This window comes from Anser anser, assembly GCF_964211835.1.
Source record: "Anser anser genome assembly, chromosome: 5".
Taxonomy (NCBI): Eukaryota; Metazoa; Chordata; class Aves; order Anseriformes; family Anatidae; genus Anser; species Anser anser.
This window is the reverse complement of record NC_139725.1, coordinates 60598985-60621531: the sequence shown is the minus strand read 5'-3', so window position 1 is coordinate 60621531 and position 22547 is coordinate 60598985. Positions and strand designations below refer to the sequence as shown.

The 22547-nt window shown below is 47.9% G+C and overlaps 1 protein-coding gene across 3 annotated transcripts in view; it reads left to right on the top strand.

The window, feature by feature from the left end:
* The window catches only part of PRKCH (protein kinase C eta), a 124122-nt gene that overhangs the window by 63179 nt on the left and 38396 nt on the right, over positions 1–22547 (top strand). For 2 of the 3 annotated variants that reach the window (XM_083839154.1, XM_083839153.1), the window contains exons 9-11: positions 289–432; positions 1179–1352; positions 15061–15215. In XM_083839154.1, coding sequence (XP_083695280.1) covers positions 289–432; positions 1179–1352; positions 15061–15215 — 473 coding nt within the window. Of the gene's footprint in view, positions 1–288; positions 433–1178; positions 1353–15060; positions 15216–15317; positions 17399–22547 lie in introns of those variants that run through there. The other variant, XM_083839155.1, reaches the window with a different exon arrangement.

Genomic DNA, 22547 nt, shown 5'->3' with positions numbered 1-22547 from the left:
GAGTGAGGGCAGAGAGAGGCAGGCTTGCCTTGGGATTTACAACTTAAAATGCCCAGGTCAGGAACCAGCTCTGACATCTCAGCACACCTCTGCACAGTGACAAGGTTGGCTGGTACATGTAGCAGCTGTGTGGGGTGGCAGTACTCATGCACTTTCTGTTCCAGTGGCCACGCAGTGCATCGGAACAGCTCCTAAATGCCCACGTTGGGTAGGCTGCCTACCTGTGATCACCTCTGAGGCAAAGGACGATTTCTGTGCAGAATGATACGTATTTACTTTTCTTCACAGAAACTGGCTTCAAGATCTACTTTGAGACATCAAGGAAAAGGCAGCTTGAAGGATGGCAACAATGTTAGTGAAAATTCAGCGAGCAAACTTGGGATCAAAGACTTAACTTTCCTCCGTGTACTGGGAAAAGGCAGTTTTGGAAAGGTGAGTGTTATTTGTAGCTCTTTGGGGAAATACCATATTCCTTATTTGAGAAGCTCCAAGGTATATGGAGTTATTTCATCATGAGAAGTGCAGATTGTCCAGTGGACTCTGCTTTTGGTGCCCTGTGCGATGAGGCTGGTTTGAAAGAGAAGGGAGAAAAGGGAAGAGAAAGAAAACTGACAGCAAAGTGAAGAGTGGGATATCACAAAAAAGAAGAAGATTAGCAACCAGAAGAACAGCTGCATGCCAGGGCTCATACCAGAAACTGCACGTGTGTGCATTAGCACTTGTTTGGGCAGCATTTCTTGGAGCATGTGAAAACTTTTCCTTTCAAAGAAACAGAGCAGAGGTTTCAAATGTAATGCAACTGGGGTTTCATTTCTCTGCCTTGCCACAAAGCCAGCGTGAAATGGCGCACTGGAAATTGATAACTGAGGAGGGAAGCGGGACAGATGGTGATGCTCAGAGGGCCTGTCCTGGCACAGCATTTTGGCTGACGGTGGATGATCTTTGAGCACCTAGCCCCACAGCAGGCTTTGGGGTGCGTGGGCAGAAGCCTGCTGCAGGCACTAGCACGTGCCGTTGACTGTACGCTGATGCCCATACTACCAGTCTGATTCACTTGCTTCCACAAGCCTGCTCATGAGATAACTGACCTTTCTAGTGTGAGAAGCTGCGAGAATCTCAGCATTGCTCATAAAGGCTGAGGGCTCAGCCCTTGCAATTCACCCTTCCCTTTGGTTTAGGTGATGCTTGCCAAGATGAAAGAGAGTGGGCAGCTGTATGCAGTGAAGGTGCTGAAGAAGGACGTCATTCTCCAAGATGACGATGTTGAATGCACCATGACTGAGAAACGCATCCTTTCCTTAGCAAGGAACCACCCATTCCTCACCAAGCTCTACTGTTGCTTCCAGACTCCTGTAAGTATAACCCAGGTAGTGGACAGCCTTCTTCCTGATACTGGCTGGCGTGTTCAGGATAGAGGCACTCTCCTGTGTGTTTGTTCCCCTGCTTGTTCCAAATGTCCACCTTAAACTCAGGAGAAAGCTCTCTGCTCAAGGGTGAACAGAGCACTGTGGGCCTTTAACATCTGATACGGAGGCATTTGTCAAACGAAATCCTGGCTTGTAAGCTCCCTGACAAAATGGAAGTATCGGGGAAGCCTTGTTTTGTATATCTTAGATATCTTTCCTAGAAACATATTTATGCCACTGAGCGTTTCCAAATGCATGTGTGTAAATGCCTGCAGGCCCGAAGTGTCCTCCAGTTGCTGTGGGATCTCAGACCCTACTGCCCTGCTACCTGAACTTTAATAGTACTGCATTTGTCCTGTCTGCTCAGAACTGAATGAAATATCCTTCTGGGGTTACTGGTAGGGATTTTACTGGCATGGGTAGACACTGGCTCAGGCCCATATACACGGCTGGTATTCCTTCTCGTGTAGATAAGACAAGTGACAGCACTGCTGTCACCTGTGATTTGTATACCTCAGTGGAAGACTGCACGTGCTGCCTGTTCAGCTGAGAGCCTTCTCCTGCGTGTGCGTATGGGTGGGAGCTTGTTGCTGACGTGGGTGGTGGCAGGAGTGGCTGGGATGGAGGCAGTGGCCACAGCAGTATCCCGGCAAGGTAAGTTTGGGAGTCCCTGAGCTAAGCTGTTATTAGGACCAAAGCATTTTTGCAGTGTAGCTCTTCCAGACTGCCTGGGCTCCTTTCCAGTTGCTTTTTGTCCATTGCTAAATGCTGATAGAGTTTGTTTTCCCTCTTAGAAGAGACAGGAGAATTTTCACCTATTAATTGTGGCTTCAATCCTTCATAAACCCAAAATTTCTCAAAAGAAAAAAGAAGGGGGTGGTGGGGAGAAAGGCCAAAAAAAAAAAAAAAAAAAGGCATTCAAATGTGTCCTGCCACTTACCTGTTTCTCTTCTCATTGGGGTGATGCAACAGCCAGTTATGGGGTTCGAGAATTGAGCTCGTTTAGGGTGGAGCCCATGGGGTAGACTCATGTAATAGAAATGAGGTGGTGTATTTCTTCTTTTTTTTTTTTTAATATATATACAGTTTACATGGTTTCACAGAGCAGCCACGCTATACAGCAGAAACAAAGCTCGCTGTTGTCACCAGTAACCAAGGAAACTCTTTTTTGTTCCATAATATGAAGAAGCGGGGCGCAATTTTAGTGGCCTTACTGAAGTTCTCATGTAAGATATCAGAAATGCCCAGTACTGATGAGTGCTGTTTGAGGTCAGATCTAGGACAGCAGCCTTTTTTGCAGCTCGTTGCTATGCTCTTTGCTATGGCTTTCTTTACAGGATTGCAACTTAGATGTGAAAACAGCAAATGCAGTCCTGGTCTGTGTTGGGTATTTTCAGTGAACTTGGGGAAGAGTTAAGGTCACCGTGCTATTAGCGTCTGTCACGTTAAAAAAATGAATGCAATCTGCTGTGAGTGCAGAGGAGGTCTGCTGGGCTGTGAGGTAATTGAGGAGTCTTTTGCAAAGGGAAGAAAGGGAAGAACTCAGCCTGTTTAGACTAGCAAATGGAAGGCAAAAAGAGGATCTGATTGATGTCTGCAGATGTCACAGAGAGGGGAAACAAAGCTGTCAAGATGCTGGCTAAGATTAAATGAGTCTAGACTGGCCATGGGTACAGTTAGACTGGAAATGAAAAGGAGGTTGCTAAACAGTAGAACAGTCTGGAACAGGAATTTCTGGACCAACTTTTAATCAGAGGAGTGGAGGGAAGAACCCCTCAGCCCTCACTGCCCCGAACCTGGTCAGTCTCTGAAAGGATGCCAAGGGGGTGGTGCTTGCCATAGCAGACCCCTGCTAGTTCCAGTCTTTCTCAGGTTCTTCTTTTACTTGAATCCTGCATTGTTTCGTTATCTGGATTGATAACTTCCCTCCAGTAATAAACAAAAACAAAAAGAGAAGCATTTACAAAAAAAAAAAAAAAGAATTTCAGACTTATGTGGTTTACCATGTCTTTTTGTCCACCTTCTGCACTCAGTGACACCCACCTCAATCCAGAATAACCAGATTTAAATTGCTTATAAAAGCATAATTAAAACCCTTTGCCATGATGGAGAAATGATTGCAGCAACAGGGTATACGTTGCACAGGAGGGCTTAAATGGTGCTGATACAATATTTAAGGTTTATGCTTGTTCTTTACATGGCATTGAGTTATCCCCTTCATTAACACTAACTTGACAGAAAATAATATATATATATATAGACACACACATACATATATATATATATATATATATATAAACTAAGAGGAATCACTTACGTAAAATGTCAGCCTGAAACCATGTTTAAAAATACCAAAGCACCTTCGTTTGGTTGGAGCTGGGGGGAGGTTTACTCAGAACAATACCTGGTTTCACTTGCAATTACGTGGAAATTACATCAGACGTACACTTACAGCCCGAACTCTGGAAAAGTGGTATTAAAGGTTCGTGTTTTTAAAAAAACAAGCATGACTCCAGTCTGCAATGAGCGGAGATCCTGGGTAAATAATGACTTAGTGAGCCTGTCTTTAGGAGTTTTTAGAGAAATAGCCATTTTGAGGCTTCTTACTGTTTTTCAAAAGAAAATAAGAGCCTGATGCTGTGGATGCATCGATACAGGCCGGAACTAAGTGACTGGGTAGCATCCCTTCTGGAAGGTACCTGGGGCTCATGGTAGGTGCCAAGTTCAGTATGAACCAGCAGACTCATTATGAATAAGGTAAAATATATCCCAGGCTGATTTAGGAGGTCAGAGAAGTTGTTATCCCCTCTGCTTGGCGCTGGAGCGGCCGCAGCTAGAATACACGTGTTCAGTTACGGGCCCTGCAGTTCAAGAGGAAGTTACATGAGCTGGGAAGAAGGAGCTCAGAAGAGTCTGAAATGCTGCGTGCTTTCAGGGCAGGTTCTGAAGGTTTGGATGGAGCTGGAGCCATTTGAATTCAGACTCTTGTATTATATTCTACCCAAACCAGCAAACTCTTCTGACTTAGAGCCTAGGGCTGACTTACAGAGCCCAGGGCACGTCTGTGCTGCACAGCGCGATGCTGCATAGTGCGGGTAAGCTAGCTTTAGCTGAGCTGGCACAAGTGCCAGAAACAGCAGTGCATTGTCTGAGTTAATCTATATTGTTGCTACTTTTGCTTGCCTGTTTAGAGTTAGCTGATTTTTTTTTTTCTGTGCTCACATCAGTTGCTGATCGTTTTCAGAAAGGTTTCCTGTTCTTTGGTGCTGCCTCTGTGCCTCATCTCTCTGTACTGTGGTCCTCTGGAGTCCCAGCTGCAGCGTAAGTGATGCACGCTAGCCCTTGCTGCTCTAATAGCCCATGGTGGGCTGAGGCTGCCCGACCTCCAGCCAGCCTTCTTGCTCTTTTTGCAGAGAAATATTGCAGCCACTAGGTGGTAGGAGCTGCAAGTGTTGTCTCTGCCCGGGAGGTCACAGTTTGCAGAGCCCAGAGAGGAAACCCTGGCTGTGCAGCAGGCCGGCAGAGGCTGGCCATGGCCCTGTGCATGCTCGGCCCTGGGCAGGGCCCTCACTCTGCAGGGAGGGAGGCAGTTTTGGACCTGCACCTCCAGATTCCTTTCCTCTGAAGGGATGGAGTTGTGCTGGTCCCTCGCAGGGAGTGGGTTTGGCCTGTTCCAGCAGCACCTGTGTGAGGTCTCCCTTGCTCACCACAAACTGAGATACATCTCTGTTATTTTATTTTATTTTTTTTAATTGAATGTCTTGGTTCGAGTACTTTCAACCTTGCCTAAGCCGTTTGCTTCTGCTTTTTCTAGGGCCTTACAACCATCCTTTAGTGTCAGAGAGGATTATGCTCCCGCTGCACTAATCTGGGAGTTGCTGACAGGTGCTGGGGCTGACCTGTGGCTAAGCTTGGATTCTGCGTTAGGGGTCACAAGCACCCAAAAATGCTCCTTTCCGTTTACCTGCCATTGGTGTCATCCAACACCTCAACAATACAGGCCTCGAACAGGTGAAAGAGGCTATCCATAGAAATAGTGAAGTTAGTAATTTTATCCTGGGGAATGCAGATCCTGGAATGTTTTAATTAAGATGAGTTTGCAACAAGTCCATCCTGTCATCTTTGGGGTTTAGGCACCATCCTTCCTGCACAGGTGGCTTGCTTTTAAATCCTTTTGTCTCACCTCTTTTGCATGAGAATGAAAGGGCTGGGGGAGATCAGCTTCCCATGCAAATAGTGTCAAATAGCAGTGGATAGAGGTTTCTGCCTTTTATGTTTATTGCCCTTATCCCTTTTCTCATGACCACAGGGCGCTTTCAGGGGACCGTCCCCCAGGCGATGCTGTTTCCAGCACTGTCCCTGTTAGTCTGATCGTTATATGGATTTGCTTTCTGTGTGGCTCTGCTGACAGTTGCTGAGGCACAGAGCCCGTGTGTGCTGTTCCAAAAATAGTGAGACACGAGAACTTGGCGGAGGGACGTGACTTTCTGTAACAAGCGTCCTTCAGAGATAATAGCTAGTAGGGTGCTGTTGAAGCCAGGAGGGATTCCAGGGCAGCTAATCATTGAACTGGTACCATTTTATTTTATGAGGGCATGCAGCTTTCTGCCCCCTTTACAAGCTGTGGGCTGATGTCATGCTTGAGACAGAAGGGGAAGGTTTCTCTTCATCACCTCTGGCTCCCGGAGCGCTGAAACAGTTCTTCCAGGGTCAGCACGGGCATTGTGCTACAGGTGTTTAGGGAGATGAGCCTGCATTTCACCTTCTGTAAGTGTTCAAGATAACCTGGAACCTTTGACAGGGGCATAATTTTCATGCGAGAGCCTACCAACCACCAGGAAAAGTGGTGGGACTGAGCAAGGGCGGCTGGCTGACTGCTCCCCCGTCCGCTGGGCCACAGGAGAGGACTGGCTGTGCTCGCATGTCCAGGGGAATCCCTTGGTCCTGATCCTGCAGGGGTCTCCAGGACCAGCCTGGTTCTCCATCAGCTGCTCCACGCTGTCACAAAGTGAGCAGAGCACGGGGCAGCCCCGGGGCAGAGCTCAGCGCGGTGGAGGTAAGGGACTCTAGAAAGTGAGCAGCAGCCTTCCTGGGTCTGGTGAGGTGAAAAAGCATCCTGACAAGAGGCCTTGGAGCGTGCTAGTGGGAGACAGGGAAATGGTGAGGCCTCTTTGATGTGCTGTTTGAAGGGCGCTGAGAGGGAGCCCGTTGGGAGCAGAGAGGAGAGCTTTGATCATCTCCCAGGCTCTAACCCCCAGCCTTCCCCCTGTGGTGTGTCGGGGAGGTACAACTTGCTGTGTGCGTACACCTGACAGCCAAGTGCGTCTCTGTGGTGCTTCCCTGCAAGCTTGCTGGGCCTTTTTGCCCTTTTCTTAAGCATCGAGACTGGTGCTAGCCCCAGGCTGCCGTGCTGTAAGACCGGTGTGTGCTTCAGTTTCATTGCTGGCAGCCCAAATCAAACGAAGATGGTGACAGGGACGTCGTGTTTATAGGCCTGGCATTTTCCAAGAGGTCTGAAATGCTTTTTGGTCATAAACACTGGCAAGAAAGGGAGGCAGGCACCCTGCTGGGGGCTTGCTGCAGGGTCCTTTTGAAGTCAGGGTTGGTGGAGCTTGTGCTGTGCTTTTCGTGGGTCCCTGGGGAGGCGAGCTAGGTTTTTCTGGGGGTGGGCTGTCCGACATGGATAGATACAGGGGAATTTCATCTCTCCACCCCTGTGCTCCTGCTGGGCACCTCAAGCACCGCCGTGTGCCTTGGGTACCCACGCACTGTGTTTTGTGACCACCGGCTGGACAGTCGGTGTTGGTATTTATTGCTCCTACATAACACGGAATAAAGGCACACCGGTCAAAACCGTGCTTTCTTGTGGTTGTGTAGTCACCGGGTACACCAAAAACCCATGACATCTTTGCTGGCACAGCGGTTTAACTTGTAGGTAAAACAGATGTGGGAGGCTCTCCGAGTTTGGAAGGCTCGGCTTGTCTCTGACGCGCACCATCACACCTCTGGTGGGCTCGTCGCTGCAGGAACGTACAGGGCAGGGTGGCTGTGTGTTTTTTTTTTGTAGGCAGAGTGGTTTTGGCTTCAGAAGGTGGAACAAGATCAGGCTGACGTTTCTGATTTTATCTGTGAACTTCGCTGGGTGTCCACACTTAACGCTGCACACCGAGGTGATAGGAGCTGAAGTGAAAATATGACCTGAAGTGTTAGCTACCATCATCTTAGCACTGTTGTAGCCACTTAGTGTAACTTTCGTGCCCTAGTTGCTGACGGACTCGGGCTACTTCTGTTTTTATGAAGCTAAGAAAATGTCTGTCCCCATCTGCAGTGCCTTGTGAGAGAGGCTGTACCTGTTAGGCAAAGCTATCGAGCTTAGTGCAAGGGTAACAAAAGGACGTTGTGTTGCACATCGTTAACCACGGTAGATGGAAGTAATATTTTTCTTTGGCCTTAAAATCAAGGAAGTTGTGGCATTAAAAGGGTTGAAATGAAACCAACTCTCAAACAGGGTGACCAAACAAGTGCCAGTTAGCAGGGAGGAAGGGAGGGGAGCTATCAAAAGGCAGAGACGAGCTAACTAGCTGAGGCTCAACCCAGCAGTGCTTTAGGTCTAAATCTCTTTGAACCTGAGCTGCTTTCCAGGCAGCGTTTCAGGTGAGAGGGTGGATCCGCAAAGCCTTTGTTTTGCAGCTCAGATTTTCCTGAAGACCTTTAGCTGAGCTTCCAGAGGTCTTTAGCTTTCCCCAAGTGCAATCTGAGGCCAGGAGATGTTGCAAGTAGTGGGTATTTTTGAAAAACAGGCCAGAGCTGTCTCGGGTTGATCAGCCCAAACCGGGAACAGCAATTCCAGTAGCTTGTTCTGAACTGGGAGATGTGAAAACAGCATGATATTTGCAGAGCTGCCCGCTTCTGAGACACCGGGATGTTAGCAGCTAGCTGAGGGGTGCAGATGTCCTATAAATCTTTGATTAATGAGTGATGCATACAGCTTGATATATTCTAGTTCCTTATTCCGGAATTTATTCCTAAATTCAGCCAGCCCTTTGGGTTTTGATCTTTCAGGTAGGAAGGAGTGTTTATGTAATTTTCTATGCTGTTTAATAAGGTCCGGAGGGGAAGATTTTATTTCTTCTTTCATTCTGTGTTTTATTTTTAGGAGAGTCTGTTTTAGTGGCCAAGACAGCACTTTTTTTTTTTTTCCTTTTTGAATTGGGATTACGTTGTTGGGTTTTTTTTGTACATAATTTATCTGGTTGATGTAGTGCCTGCGATTTTGGGCTCTTTGTTTTGTTTCTAGTGAAAGAGATACAAATGAAGAAAAGTGATTAAAAATTGTCCATTTGCATTTATGTTGAGTGAAGGTTTCTGGCCATAAAATGAGCCAATCCCACTGTGATTTAGACCATCGTGAGGGGAGGGGATGAGGAGGGAAGCTATGCGTGCGGTTCACTTGCAGATCCCAAAGGCTGTGTTGTCGCAGAGGGATGATCGCATTTGACCTTACATTACAAAAACTCTTCAGCCTGTGAGTTTGAAATTTCAGCCCAGCAGTGAAGAAGACACGCGCTGAAGTCTGAAGGCTGTAGCTGGATTCAGGACTTTTTTTCGGAGCAGGTGGGAACCCGCGGCTGCCGTCGGCTTGGCCTGGGTTGTGGCTGTCGTTGTGCAGCCCTTCTGGAATTAGCTCAGCATTAATGCTGTGCTGTGCACGCATGCACACGCAGGGCAGCCTTTACCCCGAGGGACCCCAGAGAGTTTATTTATGCAAATGGCAAGAGCCAATTTGTTACTCTCCGGGCGATGTTTATGTGCCTGGCTGCCGCTGCGTAGGGAAGGCAGCGTTGTGCCCACTGTCAGCGGCGTCGCGGAGCGCAGCGGTGAGCGATAACTGCTCTGTTCCCGCAGTTGTGACGATGACGGCAGCAGTTCCTTGCTGAAAGAGCCCGAAATGGGGGAAGCGACCCGTGCTTCTCAGAAGTGCCTTCGCTACCTCCAGCGCAGCCAAGCCGCGAGGAAGCGCAGCGTGCAGCTTACCCCACCTCTCAGTCCAAATTTTCACTGCACCTCCTTCTGGCTACAAAAAATAAAAACAAAAACAAGTGGAAGAAAGCAGCCTTCTCTTTCTCAGCCCTTCGGATGTGGCACGGCACACCACGATCTCTCCCATCTTGATAGCCCCGGGGCTGTACGGTGCCATCCACTACACGCTCCCTTGCCGTGGTCTGATTTCTCCTGGGCATGAGTGGTTGTTGGGGCTGGCATGTGCTTCGGAAGCCACTGAAGCAGAGGGAGAAAATGGCCAAGAGAGCACCAGCGGTCAGCCAGCAGGCTGCTGTAACGTCTGATGCCTTCCACTGCCTTGTCCGTTTGGGGGTCTGGGGCCGCGGCGGCAGAGCAGTGGCAGGTGCCGGTGGCAGTCGTCGCTGTGACTGTGTTTAAGAAACGTAGCGAACGCCTACAGATAATTCCAGCTGAGCGAGCACGACATGGAGCTGTTTCTTCTCTTCTGCTTCACATAGCTGCTCTGATTTGAAACCAAAGGACCGAATCTTTGCCTGGCATCGGCGTCTTGCTCCATCACAGCCGGGCGCTGCTTCGACGCCACGCGGCTGTTTAGGGCTGAGCTCGTTTGGTCTCCTTCAGCTCCCGTGTGAAGGTTGCTCCAGCAGCTCCTTTGTGGTGAGCCCCTTCTGAAGGTGCCTGTGATCCTCTCCGGGTTGGAAACGCTCCCAAGGGTAACTCACCCATCGGAGCAGCCGGTCCTGCTGCAAACCACATAGCTGGGAGCGGCGGGCAGCCCGCGGGGACGCCGCGCTGCCTCGGCCGAAGGGCTGGGCGCGGAGGGAAGGCGCAGAGCGGCGTCCGAGCGTGGTTGTTGGTTGTGTTACTCCTGCGAGAGTAAATATTGGGAAACAAACCTCCTTATTATTCCTCCTCCGGGTCCAGCGCCTTGACCCAGATACGGATGGTCACTGGCGCTGCTGGCGGAGCTGGACGTGTGGCTTGCTGAAGCCTGGTCCTGAGACAGCGCCGCTTATTTGCACGCTCCCAGCGAGACCGAGGGCAGATGGCTTTGTGTGGGGGTTGCGGACCACAAAGGGAGAAAGGGAACATCGGGAGCGCTGAGGGAGCCTGCCAGCTCTTGTAATTATCTTGTAATAATTTGCTTACAAGCTCCCTAAGCCCTGCTACTCATTTTTGGAAGCAATAAACTTTTGCTGTGTAGCAGTGACACAGCTGTTTCTGTGTGGAGATAATTCTGAAAGCCTGCTTTCCGCTCTGCAGAGCTTAAACTGCCAAAACAGTGAAAAATGACTGTTTTCTTGGGGAAACCCTTTGGCTTCAGTGAACTCAGATCAAGCCCAAAGCTGATTTTCTAAGGAGTTGTGTGCATGAATTACTTCCAAAAGGATGAAGTGCAAACGTAGCAGAATTCCAGAGCCAGAAAATTTTTTTTGAAAAACTGGACCATTTCTCTAAACCACATTGGACCAGGTCTCATCTCAAGATGCTGCCTTCTGTAGCAGTGGTCAGCTACAGACGAGGCTTCTGTAAAATTGCTCCACCAAAGCCTCTCTTGAGAGAATTCCTCTCTGTCTTCCACGCTGTCCGTGGCACAGCAGCTTTGTTACTTTCTTCTGTGTCTGCACATAGGAAATACATCTCTTCCCCTCCTTCTCTCTCCACGCTGCTTGAATTGGGGTGATGGTGCTGCCCTGCCACATTTACTTGGTGTGAAAGGAGGTGAGGCTCTCACCCTGGTTCTTTTCAGAGGTCCTTGGCGTGACACCAGTCTTGTGTGGCTTACACATGGGCATCGGCTGTGACTCTTAGCTGGAAGTGGGTAGAAACTAGCCTTTGCACTGGCCTTTTTTGGGTATGGGGAGGGAAAGGATGCTCTTTTAATAAAACCTGTACTCTCCCCTGCTGGGGTGCTGAGGAGGCAAGGTATAAGGATTCAAAACAGCTTCCTAGTGGAGCTGGTGGGGACAAAGGGCTAAACCGGTGTTTGAACTGGAGCTTGGTGAGTGCTTGTGTTTGATAGGTGTGGTAACCAGTATTTGGACGGGTCTTAGGACATCGTGTGTTCTTCTAGCGGCCCCTGCCCTGCTAGCAGGCAAACAAACAGACATGGAAAACTCACATTTAAGCAAAAAAAATAAATCAACTAACAAACAAACAAACAAGACAAACAACCAGTTGTCTCTCGCTGCAATTGTCAGGGCTAATCTCGAGATGTAAGCCAGCCTTGAAATGGGCCCACCTGGTGCCATGGACGTTGTGTTTCCTCCAAGTGTTTCTTTTATTTACAGTAACAATTGTTCTGTGGCTCTATTCGCCTCGATCCCAGTACAGAAATGGTGCAATGTGATTTCCTCGTGCGGCCGCTGCTGCTGTAGAGGCTTTAGCGTCACCATTTCCTGTTGACTCAAATGCTCTTTCTTACTTTGCTAACGTCAAGACGAGATAGTAAATCAGGGAAAACTTCTGAGCAATGCAAAACAGAAAACAGTTGTGAGGATTGCAGCACTGAGCCCTGGCAAAGACACTCCAGCTTTCTCCTCCTCCTATTTCCCACTGAGAAGTCCCCAAAAAAAGGGGGCTCACGACTCCACCTGGCAATTGAGGGTGTACCCGAGGGAGGAGCTGTAGTGTGCCAACACGAATCAGAGCTAACCTGAGCCTCCTCTCACTCGTGTTCATAGCACCTGGCCTCAGGAAAGGCAGGGAGAGTCAAACCCTCAAGTATCTGAACTATCTGCTATTTTAAGGTTTCCCTTTCCTGGCCCCTTTTTAAGCTATTTATCCGCTCTTATTCTGCGTGCTGCAAATTGACTCCCCCCCCCCCCCCCCCCCCATAAAATACCACTGTTTATTTTACTTATCAACAATTCCTGGAAGAGTGTTTGGTCTGTGCAGTTTGGCAAGCTGATGACCTCGTTTAAGAGTGGAAATGTCAGACCGTGCTTGGTTCCTAGATCCTGGTCCCAAAAGGATGCTCATTAGTGCTGAGCTTTCTAATACTTGTTGCCAGGTATGTAGGAGGCCAATGCACTAATGCTGTGTTATGGACAAGTTGTAATACCCATCCTGCTCTTCTCTTCAGCACATACAAGGGGTTTCTGAGTGTTAGAAAACTGTGTAGACGATTAGCTGGACTTTAAAAAAGTAAAAATAAAAATTTGGGTAATGAAAAGTCCTGCTAGGCCTAAATGGGAGAGCTCCAGTAATTAAATAATCCATATTTACATTTGACTTGTGCAATGAGACCATGGGCGGAGGAGAAGTACCTATCGCACTTGTGAGTACCGTGTAACACAGGCAAAGGTACTCAGGTTTGCAGTTAGTCTGAAGCAAGAGCTTTTTGTACCAAAAAGCTGTTAATTCCGATGTCAGTCGTATATAAATTTCATGATAGACTGTTTCTGTGCTCGCCTGGAGGCCTGAGAAAGAAGCACCTTCCTTTAAGCACTGCAGTACATACAAGTATGTCCAGAAGTCTGAGATAGGCCCTGGAGTTTCACCAGCACCAGAGCAGCAGGACTTGTATGTTTTGAGAGATGAAGGGTTAACTTTGTTTCCCTGAAGCTTACCTTTAAGGAGAGAGTAGAAAATGTATGTTCCTAACTGTATGCGTGTTTATACAAGAATATATCTTACTTACATAAATACACGCGCACATACCTTGTCAGGGTGCTGGTAAGTTAAATTGCTTCCTGTAGAAGACCTGGCAAGAGGGATTTTTTTTTTTATTTTATTTTTTTTAAAGTGTGGGCTTGAAAAGACGCCTGAGCAAGCTGAGCTAGGTAAGCACGTGGCGTGTGGAGTGATCAGCGTAGAAGGAGGGGGGAAGGAATAACAAGGAGATGTAAAAGCTGGCCCAACTGGCAGGGCAGAGGCGATAGCTGCGCTGCAGCTGGAGGAGGGCTTGCAGAGCAGGCAGGCACAGCAGGGCCAGATTCAGCTTTCCCAACTGCAGCAAAGATGTGGCAGTACAAACCTGATGCGGGCCGGACAGCCAAGGTCGCCGGTGCCTCTGCACAGCTTGTGCTGCTCTCGCTAGACGGCTGCCACAGACGAGCCAGCCCGGGTGTTTCGGCTGCCCTAAGATAGGAGCAGGGTGAAACAATGAAGCACTGTTGTCTGCAGGGACTGGAAGCGGCGCGTAGCGCGTGGCCTTGGTGCCGCACGCAGCTGCATTGTTCGCCCGCTGGGAACCACCTACCTGAGCTCTGCTGCTTCTGGAAGGAGCCCAAAGAGCTGTTCGTCTGAGCCCAGGACGGTGACGAGAAACGAGCTGTCCTCTTCTGGCATGAGCAGTTCGCTCTCCTGCTCGTGTATGGAGAAGGTCGAAAGGATTCCTGGCTGCTTTTTTTTTTTTTTTTTCCCCTTCTGTGTGCATCCCGGGACGTTAATTCCAGTAGTCGTTGCAAGCTGGCTGCCTGCCAGCAAGAGGAGACTGACAACGCTTATCCTCTTAAATTTAGAGAGGGTTTAAAACTAGCTTGTAGGTGATTAATGTCAGGCCTGGGAAGGGGCTGGAGGGGCAAGAAGGGCAAATTGTAGCATTAAAAGGCTGGCTGATCTCGAGTGAATCCTATGCCTCTTCTCCAGCCTGCTTGTTCCTGTTACTCAGAGTAAAACTGAAACGGTCAATGCTGAATGTCCTGAAACAAGTACTAGGGGAAATTTTAAAAGGGTCTGAAACACTTCTGGGCTTTACTTTTGTGACAAATCGTTGTGTAACCATTCTCTCACGGCTAAGTGGGCACCCCTTTGGCACACTGAGCCTGCACCCAGACTGTCGAACGCTCAGAGTTTAAGCAAGCGTCTCCCTATCTGGAGACTTTTGCAAAAACCAGAAGAAAGCGAAGAAAGAAACCTCAGAGACCAGCAGCTGTGGTTAATGAGCTGAACATTATTGAACCAGTTGCTTTTCTGCCCGGTAGAGACTTCGCTTTATACTTTGTCCTTATCAGTTCCTTCATCGCACAAAGATCTGGAGGTTAATCAGAGCTGCCAGGAAAGCCAAAACGTGAAGGCCCAAAAGGCAGCTGCCGTGCAAGTGCATGGCAGGAAATCTGTCTCTGTAAGACAACGCACATTCCCTAGAAATAGCATCGGGGTGCCCCAGAGACAGAGCCGTTGCTGCTGTTCCACAGCTCTTGTGCTGTCGTGGTGAAGCTGCAGCCTGGTTACGCACAGGGTATTATGAAACGTTTCCCCCCGAAAGCTGCAACGTTTAGTAGGGACTAAATGTCTTTTTTTACAGTTTTCTCTTCTGACTGCTCAGCTCAGAAAGCGCTGCTGAAGGGGTATCACACGCTGCTGGATTCACGTTAAACAGTTAAACAAACCCTCCAGAAGCCAGTTAGTGATGAGCATGCAACTACTGATATGCCCAATCCACATGTAAACATCTGCCATTTCTGGGGGTAAAAGTTCGGGAGGTGGAGGGAGGTGGCAAGGGGGTATTAACAGATCTTCCTGGTATTGGCTTAATCTTTCCTGAAAAAATGAAGATTTTTTTTCCCCCAACATCTCATGGGTACTTAATCTGTCTTTTTTTGGGAGATAATACTTAGAAAATTGTAAGCCTGACAGAGGATGTGATTAATGCTCTTCATATCTGTTGTGTTTGCGTGTGTTGAAGGATCGCCTGTTCTTTGTGATGGAGTTCGTAAATGGCGGGGACTTGATGTTCCACATTCAGAAGTCGCGTCGCTTCGACGAAGATCGGGCCCGGTTCTATGCTGCAGAAATTATTTCAGCCCTTATGTTTCTCCATGAAAGAGGCATCATTTATCGGTGAGCTCTGCTTTCATTCGTTCTCTTTGTCTGAACCCCACGGCTGGGATGATGGCTTGGGTTTTCTGCCTGAGTAAATAACTGTCACTTGCTGCCCACCAGGAACAAGTTGTCAGCTGGGATAACGCTACCTCCGCTTTCCCACTGCACAATATCTGAGGTGCACCCAGCTTCCAGGAAGGAGCGAAACTTCTGGCTGCCCTGTTGTCTGCAGGGAGGGTATTCCTATGACGTGTGCAGACACGTAGAAAACGACGCTTCCCTTCCGAGGCACGGGATGTTTGTGTTGGTGTCGGTTCACATCGCTCTGCAGCCTTGGCTGCTCATCAGCCCAGAACTGCCCCTGCTCTGCCCTGCCAGGTGCCTGTGTTCAGCACGGGTCTGCCTGGCTGCAGGGTGTTAGCTGCTGAGCGACAGGAGCCTCCCCCGTGCTGCTCCGGGCCTGTGCTGCTGCTGTGGGGCACGTGTCAAACTGATGACAAAGGGGCAGGCGTTCAGAGAAACCTTCCTAGATTTTCTGGGAGGTAAATACAAGCCGCTGTTGCCTTTGCTGCTATATGCCTTGTTATTTAAAGGCTAATCGGTGCTGGTTATGCCCAAGTGTGTTTGTTTCCCTGTATTAGCTATGGGACTATGCTTAAATCGTATTTATTCAACATACCTATCCAATGCCATTCAGCTCAGTTACTAATTGTCTTTTCGTTCCTGCCATGATCCAACAGCAGGTTTTCCTTCCTATCCACGTCCGTGTTTGGCATCTTTGTGTTTGCACCAGGGTCAGAGCACCATTACCCCACATCTCAAGGCTGTTCTCAGGAAATGTTTTCCCGTACGTAGCTCCCTGCTTTTGTCCTCCCCCTGTACCCAGGAGGGCAGTTTGGTTATATTTTTTCCTTTCTGCATTGCCAAACACCAAGGCATGGACCAGCCAGCGTGGATCAGCCAGCCTGTCTGCCCTTCCTGAGCAAGATGACCAGCATCTTTTGTGTAAGGCAGAGGCAGAGCGAGACCTGTTCTGGAGTGGCACAGGACCCTAGAGCAAGGAGATGCCTGTTCTGAGACAGTCTAGTTAAAGAGAACGGTTTCTTTCCGACATGCATCGTATAATGCCCCTGGCATCCTCTTGCCCAGAACACTGGAAGGAGGAGCAGTCAGTTGTTTTATTTGGATACTGCTACCTGGGTTTTGTCAGCAAAGCAGGCATATTTGGGCATGGGCTGCTGTGACCCTGCCCAGTCCTACTTGTGGCACGCAGCACGGCACAGAATAACGTCACCTCTGTTTTCAGTGCGTGGGTACAGTTGTGCAGCAGGACCCGCATCTGGTCCAGGGTGGGAGCAGTTCCAGTGCAAGTCAGTCTCTGTATCAGGCTGTGGGTTGGGCCACATGCCATTTGATCTGGGGCTTTGCACAGTTGAGCCCAGGTGATGCTGTTCTGTGTTTAGCAGGGTGTTTTCCCATATCGATTAAACCCGTGCAGACAGAATAGCTGAGGGCTAAACTGGTGAAAGGGCCAGGGGTGGTGCGGAGGGCGATCTCCTATCTGATGGTGAGATTGAGATAAATCAAGGAACTGCAACTTCTCTTTCTCTTCCTAGCTTGAGTTCCATAAGGAACAGATGGTCAGGTGAAGATAGAGAATATCACATTATTTTTAAAGTATGAAACCATGTGATATATGTGGCACAGTAAAATAGAGGAGTATCACTGTAATATTCTCCAGGTCCTGAGAGTATGAAAACTACCAGTGATGTATATCCCATACGTATTGAGCTTCTAAAGCACAGTGTTTGTCTGCGCAGAATAGCAAATCTACTGATTCTACAGCTGGATTTCAGTCCGATTCTTCCCTCGTGAATAATGCCAGCTGCTGAAGAGAGACCCTGCCAGATAATTACGCAAATGACATTATCCTCAAACTAGTGACATCCAGTAGTTATTGTCAATCATTCAACAGCAAAACTGTGCCTGCACATAATGTAATGCCACTTCGCTTCCAGCTTTTCCTGTACCCTTCAGCCCGCTGCCTGTCACAGGGCAGGAGTAATCGATCCCTCTGGGTTTTGGCACTCTTCAAGCGCTGCTGTAATTCGTGATGGAAACTGGAGGAGTAATTGAAAAGCTGCTTGAACAACTGCATGGGCTTTGATCTTGGTAGGAGACTGGTTGAGCCGTGGAGTCAGGTCAGTTCAGCTGCAGTGGGTAGATGTAGCGGGTGAGGGTTTTGTTCATGTTTATTTTATTTATTTATTTATTTATTTATTTATTTTTAATCACCAGGGAGACTCCATTCTGGAGGGTGTAAGGGGAGAGAGCTGCTGGTCGTAGCTGCGTTAAGCTGAGGTTGCTTATGTTGGGTCACAAACGCCAGGCTTTGGAGAGGTGTGTGAAAGTGGGCACCAGGAGGGAGCCTGCGGATGGGAGGGAAATACTTGCAAGGGAATCATTGCATTCGTGTAAGAGGGTTTGATGAATTAAGTGTTAGAATATTGAGTGCTTTCATAGGAAGCTGGGAGGAGTCGGGGGAGACACCACGAAAAACCTGACCAGAAAGCGTTGTGCCAGAAGCTGTTCAATGAGCCTCTGCTGGATTCCCGGGGTCAGTGGAGTAAGTCACTAGCCTAGAAATACCCTGTGTCATATGTTTTTCTTCTGGGCTGGCCTTTCATATAACAATCCTGTATATCCCCACCCCCCACCCCTCCAAGATTAAGCAATTCAGGAGACAGCCTGCATTTACCAACACAATGACTGTTCTCCTGGTACGTCAAGCTTTTGCAACACCTACTGCCAAAAGCCGGGTCTTCTCTCCTTTGAAAAGCCAGGGAAGCCTGGGAGAGAGCACTCAAAGTTCATCAAGAAGTAGCTGAGTTGTGTCACTTTGGGCTGTGGTGGCAATGCTGGTAACAAAGAACATTGGGTGTTTGCTGAGTCCTTCTCCAGCCGCATGTTCCCAATCTGAAATATCTATAGCACGGTATTTCTGTATTTTTGCTACTGTGAGGCCATGCCCATGGAATGGGGTTCCTTGGGCAGATGGTGTTGGTTGGATGTGACTTTCTAACATTGCGGTCAGTCCTGGTGCTGGACTGCTGCTCTTACAGGCTGATTTCACGTTGCAATTGATGTAATTTTCAGTGGTCGCCCTTCACTTCAGTGAAAGTCTGCTTTTTGCTACTAAGCCTTGCCCAGAAAAGAAGTCCTATAAATGTGTGAGTGCATATTTATGTTTGGTTTTATTTTTTTTTAGGGAGCTTTTAGTTTCACAGTGTGTTGTTTTTTTTTCTTCTCATTTCCAGCACTGCAAAAGAGAGATGGCTTTCTGGCCTTAACGAGGAAACATTTCTGGCTTGCCCTAAGCTGAGGTTTAGCTGTCATCTCAGCAGTGCCTATTTATAGTTGCTTCCTGAAAAAAAAAACGTTGACAAGTGTAGTGTGGTTCCATATCCTATCATAGAAGGAACAAAGCTAGAATGAAAGCAGACATGAAAATGAGCTTTTCAATGTACCAAATCATGGCATACTCTACACCCCTAACCATAGAAGGGTAGGACGAGGACATACATAGGATCAGCTCATGACGTACGCTGCCAGGAAAAGGTTAGGTGCTAATCAAAGCTATTGTAGATAAAATCTTTGCTCGCAGGGCACTCTTCTTGCACGGCTTCTTTCATTAAGGATGCTTCTAAAGGAAAACAGCGTGCTGGGCCCTCTTGCAGGTTGGTAGGTTTGTTTGTGAATTTTATGTAAAGCCTCTATGACCTATTTTTCTTGAGGCAGCTCTTTCCCGACTTTCACTTTTCAGTTCAGCAGTTCCCAGGCTGCGGGAAGCATATTTTGGCTTCTGTGCATGCCAGGAACAAAACAAAACAGCATTCACAGCTGAGCAGTATGAGACTGCAAGGTGGCTTACACGGAGCAAATGAGCTGCTCCACTTGCAGTCTCTAAAAACAAAGAGATAGTAAATAATTATGAGGCTTTATAATTTTCCTTCCAGGTAGCAGTATGTAAGAACGGCTGATCTGCCCTACTGCCCGCCAGTTCAAACCTTGTGTAGGGTGGTGTACAGCTTTGTTGGTGGCTATGTCCCCTTGCCAAGGTCACCTAGAAGGTGTCCCTGAATAATGGCATCACACCTGCATACTGAAGGCAAACGTAAATGTTTTCTTAAACTGGGTTGTCTTGAGGGGGGAAGGGGTAGGGGTTTGCCCTGCAGACTTTTGAGGTTTCTGAAAGGTAGCAGCCTTTTTACAGCAACATAGAGCAATCAACCCAACCTGCTGGCATGGTCTTGGTTTTTATGGTGAACTTTCTGCCTCTGCAAGTGTATCTCCTGAAGGGTGATGAAACAGTTGCTTTTTGGAATGTCTCTGCTATAGGTGGAAGTGACAGAGGAGATGGTGATGTACCTGAACTAGCCTTGGGTCAGCAGTTACCTGGAAGCAGAAGCAGTGTCACACGTGCACCCTGCACATCAGGGCTGGTTTTGCCAGTGGTTGGATAGCAAAGCTGGCCCAGCTCACCTCTCAGCACAGCACAATGGCAGGTAAATCTTTAAGGGTACAGGCAGTGTGGCTGCTTAAAAGCCAGAAGCACTAAAAGGCTGGGCTAGAAAGCTTGGGAAAGGACTGCTTTTTTGGATGAAAAACCTTTCAATTCTGAGGGCTTGTGCTAGTTAGCTTATTCCATTGCCATTACGGCTGTCTGATTTCTGTTGCGGGTGGCCTGTCTAGAGATCCTTGGGGTCTGCTTGTGCTCTGTCAGGCCTCTGAGCGTGGGATGGTGTGCGTGGAGTCCCTGTGCTCCGATGTGGCACCAGGCTCTGAGATAAAGGCAGCAAAGCATTAAGTAGGTCCTGTGACTTGACTGTGTTTAATAGCACGCACGGTCCCTTTGGAAGGCAAAAGGTAATTATGCAGTTACCCAAATAAGAACGTGGTCTTGTCTTGGAGCTGAACGCTAGCTCTTGGGGAAAGTATGATAGGCTCATTAATGGCAAGTGTTTACTTTCTTGTGTGTTATCCGCAAGCATCGCCTTCCTGTGTGCGGTGCTCTTTACAGCAGGGAAAAGCTCCTCCTCCTCTGAGATCTGCAGGGATTGCTGGATGCCGGCCAGGTGTCTGAAATCATCACCTTCCTTAGCGCAGGAGGCCCGTCAGGTCTGCAGCTGTATGTCTCATGACTGTTGGCTTTTATAGGCAATGAGGTTTTTTGCAACAGGTTAATTCACTGCCAATTCAAACAGCGAGCCTGTGACATTTGGAGGAAGGTTTACATAAGCCTTTTAAGGAGACCAGTTTTGCTGGAAAGACTCTTATTAACTGAAACAACACTAAAGTTTCTTTCAGCAAAATCAATTAAAAATTACATGCTGAAAACAGAAGCTGAATGCCTTTCCTAATTACACAGAGCCACTGCTAACAGAGCAGCTCTTATGAGCGTGCTGTTTGCTTTTTCCATGGGTTGAGACATTGTAGACATAGGATCCCTCATGTTCTCTCTCTGTTTCTTTTTTTTGCAACTGGCGATTTTGTTTATTCTCATCTCACGTTGCCCTTTTTCACATCTGGGGTGAGATCTGGTTTCTCCTGAAGTCAGGAGGCTTTCCCCAGGGATGTAACTTGGCAGTCGGGCTGGGGCTGCCGCTGATACCAGCAGTGCCCTGCAAGGCAAACCGACGGGCTGGGAGGCTGGCTGGGGGTTCCTGCTGCTTTGCTTAGCTGCTGTGCAGGGCTTTGCTTTCTTAGCAAGTCAAGGTAAATCTTTGTTGCATGAGGTATTTTAAAGCTGGTAACTCTTCTGAAAACTATTGGGTGAATACGCTACGCTAGCTGCACCTGGAAGCAGTCTTTTTGTGTTTGATGCCTCCCTCCTCCCCACCCTGGTTTGGGATAACCTCAGCTGTGGGGTCTTGTCCCTGTTGCTTTGAGACCTCGATGGGATCCTGGATTTGGTGCTTTCCTGAATCGGGGCCAGGAGGACTGGAGTAGATACATGGAAGCAGGACCAAAAAAAAAAAAAAAAAAAAGGAGGGGGGGATCTACACGAGAGTAGCAGAAAGAATGAAATATAAGCTGATTTTATGGTGAACAAGTGAAGCAAATCGGCTAAAAGCTGCAAATTGGCACAGACTAGCATACCAGCAGCCTAGTCCCTACAGCAACTGCTTAGTGTAGAAGAGAAATTTTCATGCTGGAGTCCCTGAAAGTGCTTCATTCAGCTTTAGAGAATATAAAGGAATGTCTCTCAGGGTGGGGAGGGTGGTAATGTCTGCAGCTATCTTATGTGAGAGTCAACAGCTCTGTAGGTTGATTTGTGCTTATAGGGGGTACATCCACTACATAATTTCTCACTAACATGTGGCTGTTGCATGCGTGCAAGCTGAGCTCTCGGATGCACCGTTTAAAGTGTTGTTTCTCTGCACTTGATCAAATGGAAAGGGCAGAGACAAAAAGCAGCCTTTCACGTTTCCATGTCATGTTTAATCAGTCACTGTGCCGGACGGTTCAGTCCTGATTTACAGTTATGCTTACGAAGAGCAGTCCTGTTTTGAGATCCACATATCAGATCTCTGTGCCCCATTGACTCCACTGTATATAGTCTGTGAACTTTAATGCAACTTTCCACATGACTAAGGACCGCTGAATAGCCTACAGAACTTTTTGGCTCTGCTAGTGTCTACTTTTTCCTTTATGCTTATTTAAAGGGATTGATTTGAAACCTGCAAACCCTGCACATGATGAGTTTGTATAAATCACTAAAAACAGAGCTCGAAGGGGCCTCAAGAGTTTGTCTGGTTCATCCAGCTGCCTCAGGGCTGGATAACCTCTACATAAATGCCTGGCCCTGGTGCTTCTACTCTTGTTCTCCTTTGGTGTAGGTTTACTTTTGTGTGTAATAACTTCATGCTGCGCTCTTACAGACATGGACTCTCACTTACCGAGTGCTTGATATGAGAGCTTGGTGTTTCTTGGTAACTCTGGTACCAGCAAAAATAAGCAATATTGCTCATCTGTGGCAGGGGTACGCAATTAGGCGTGAATTGTATTCTGGTATTTCTGGTGACTACTGCATCCTTATGAAGGCGTTTCACAATTAGAAAGCTTACAGATACAATACAAGTAATCGCTGTGCATAATGAGTTCTTAAATGAAGAAGCCCAGAATTAGACTCAGATTTTTAGGTCCCAGAGTACTTGGAAATATTTAGGTTCAAACTTCAGAAAATAAGAAATGATCTTATCTACAAATACTGCTTTTCTTGCATTCTCTATTCCTGTTTGAAGGAGTGAAGGGCATGAGAAGGAGAAAAAGTAAAAGTAAAAATATTTT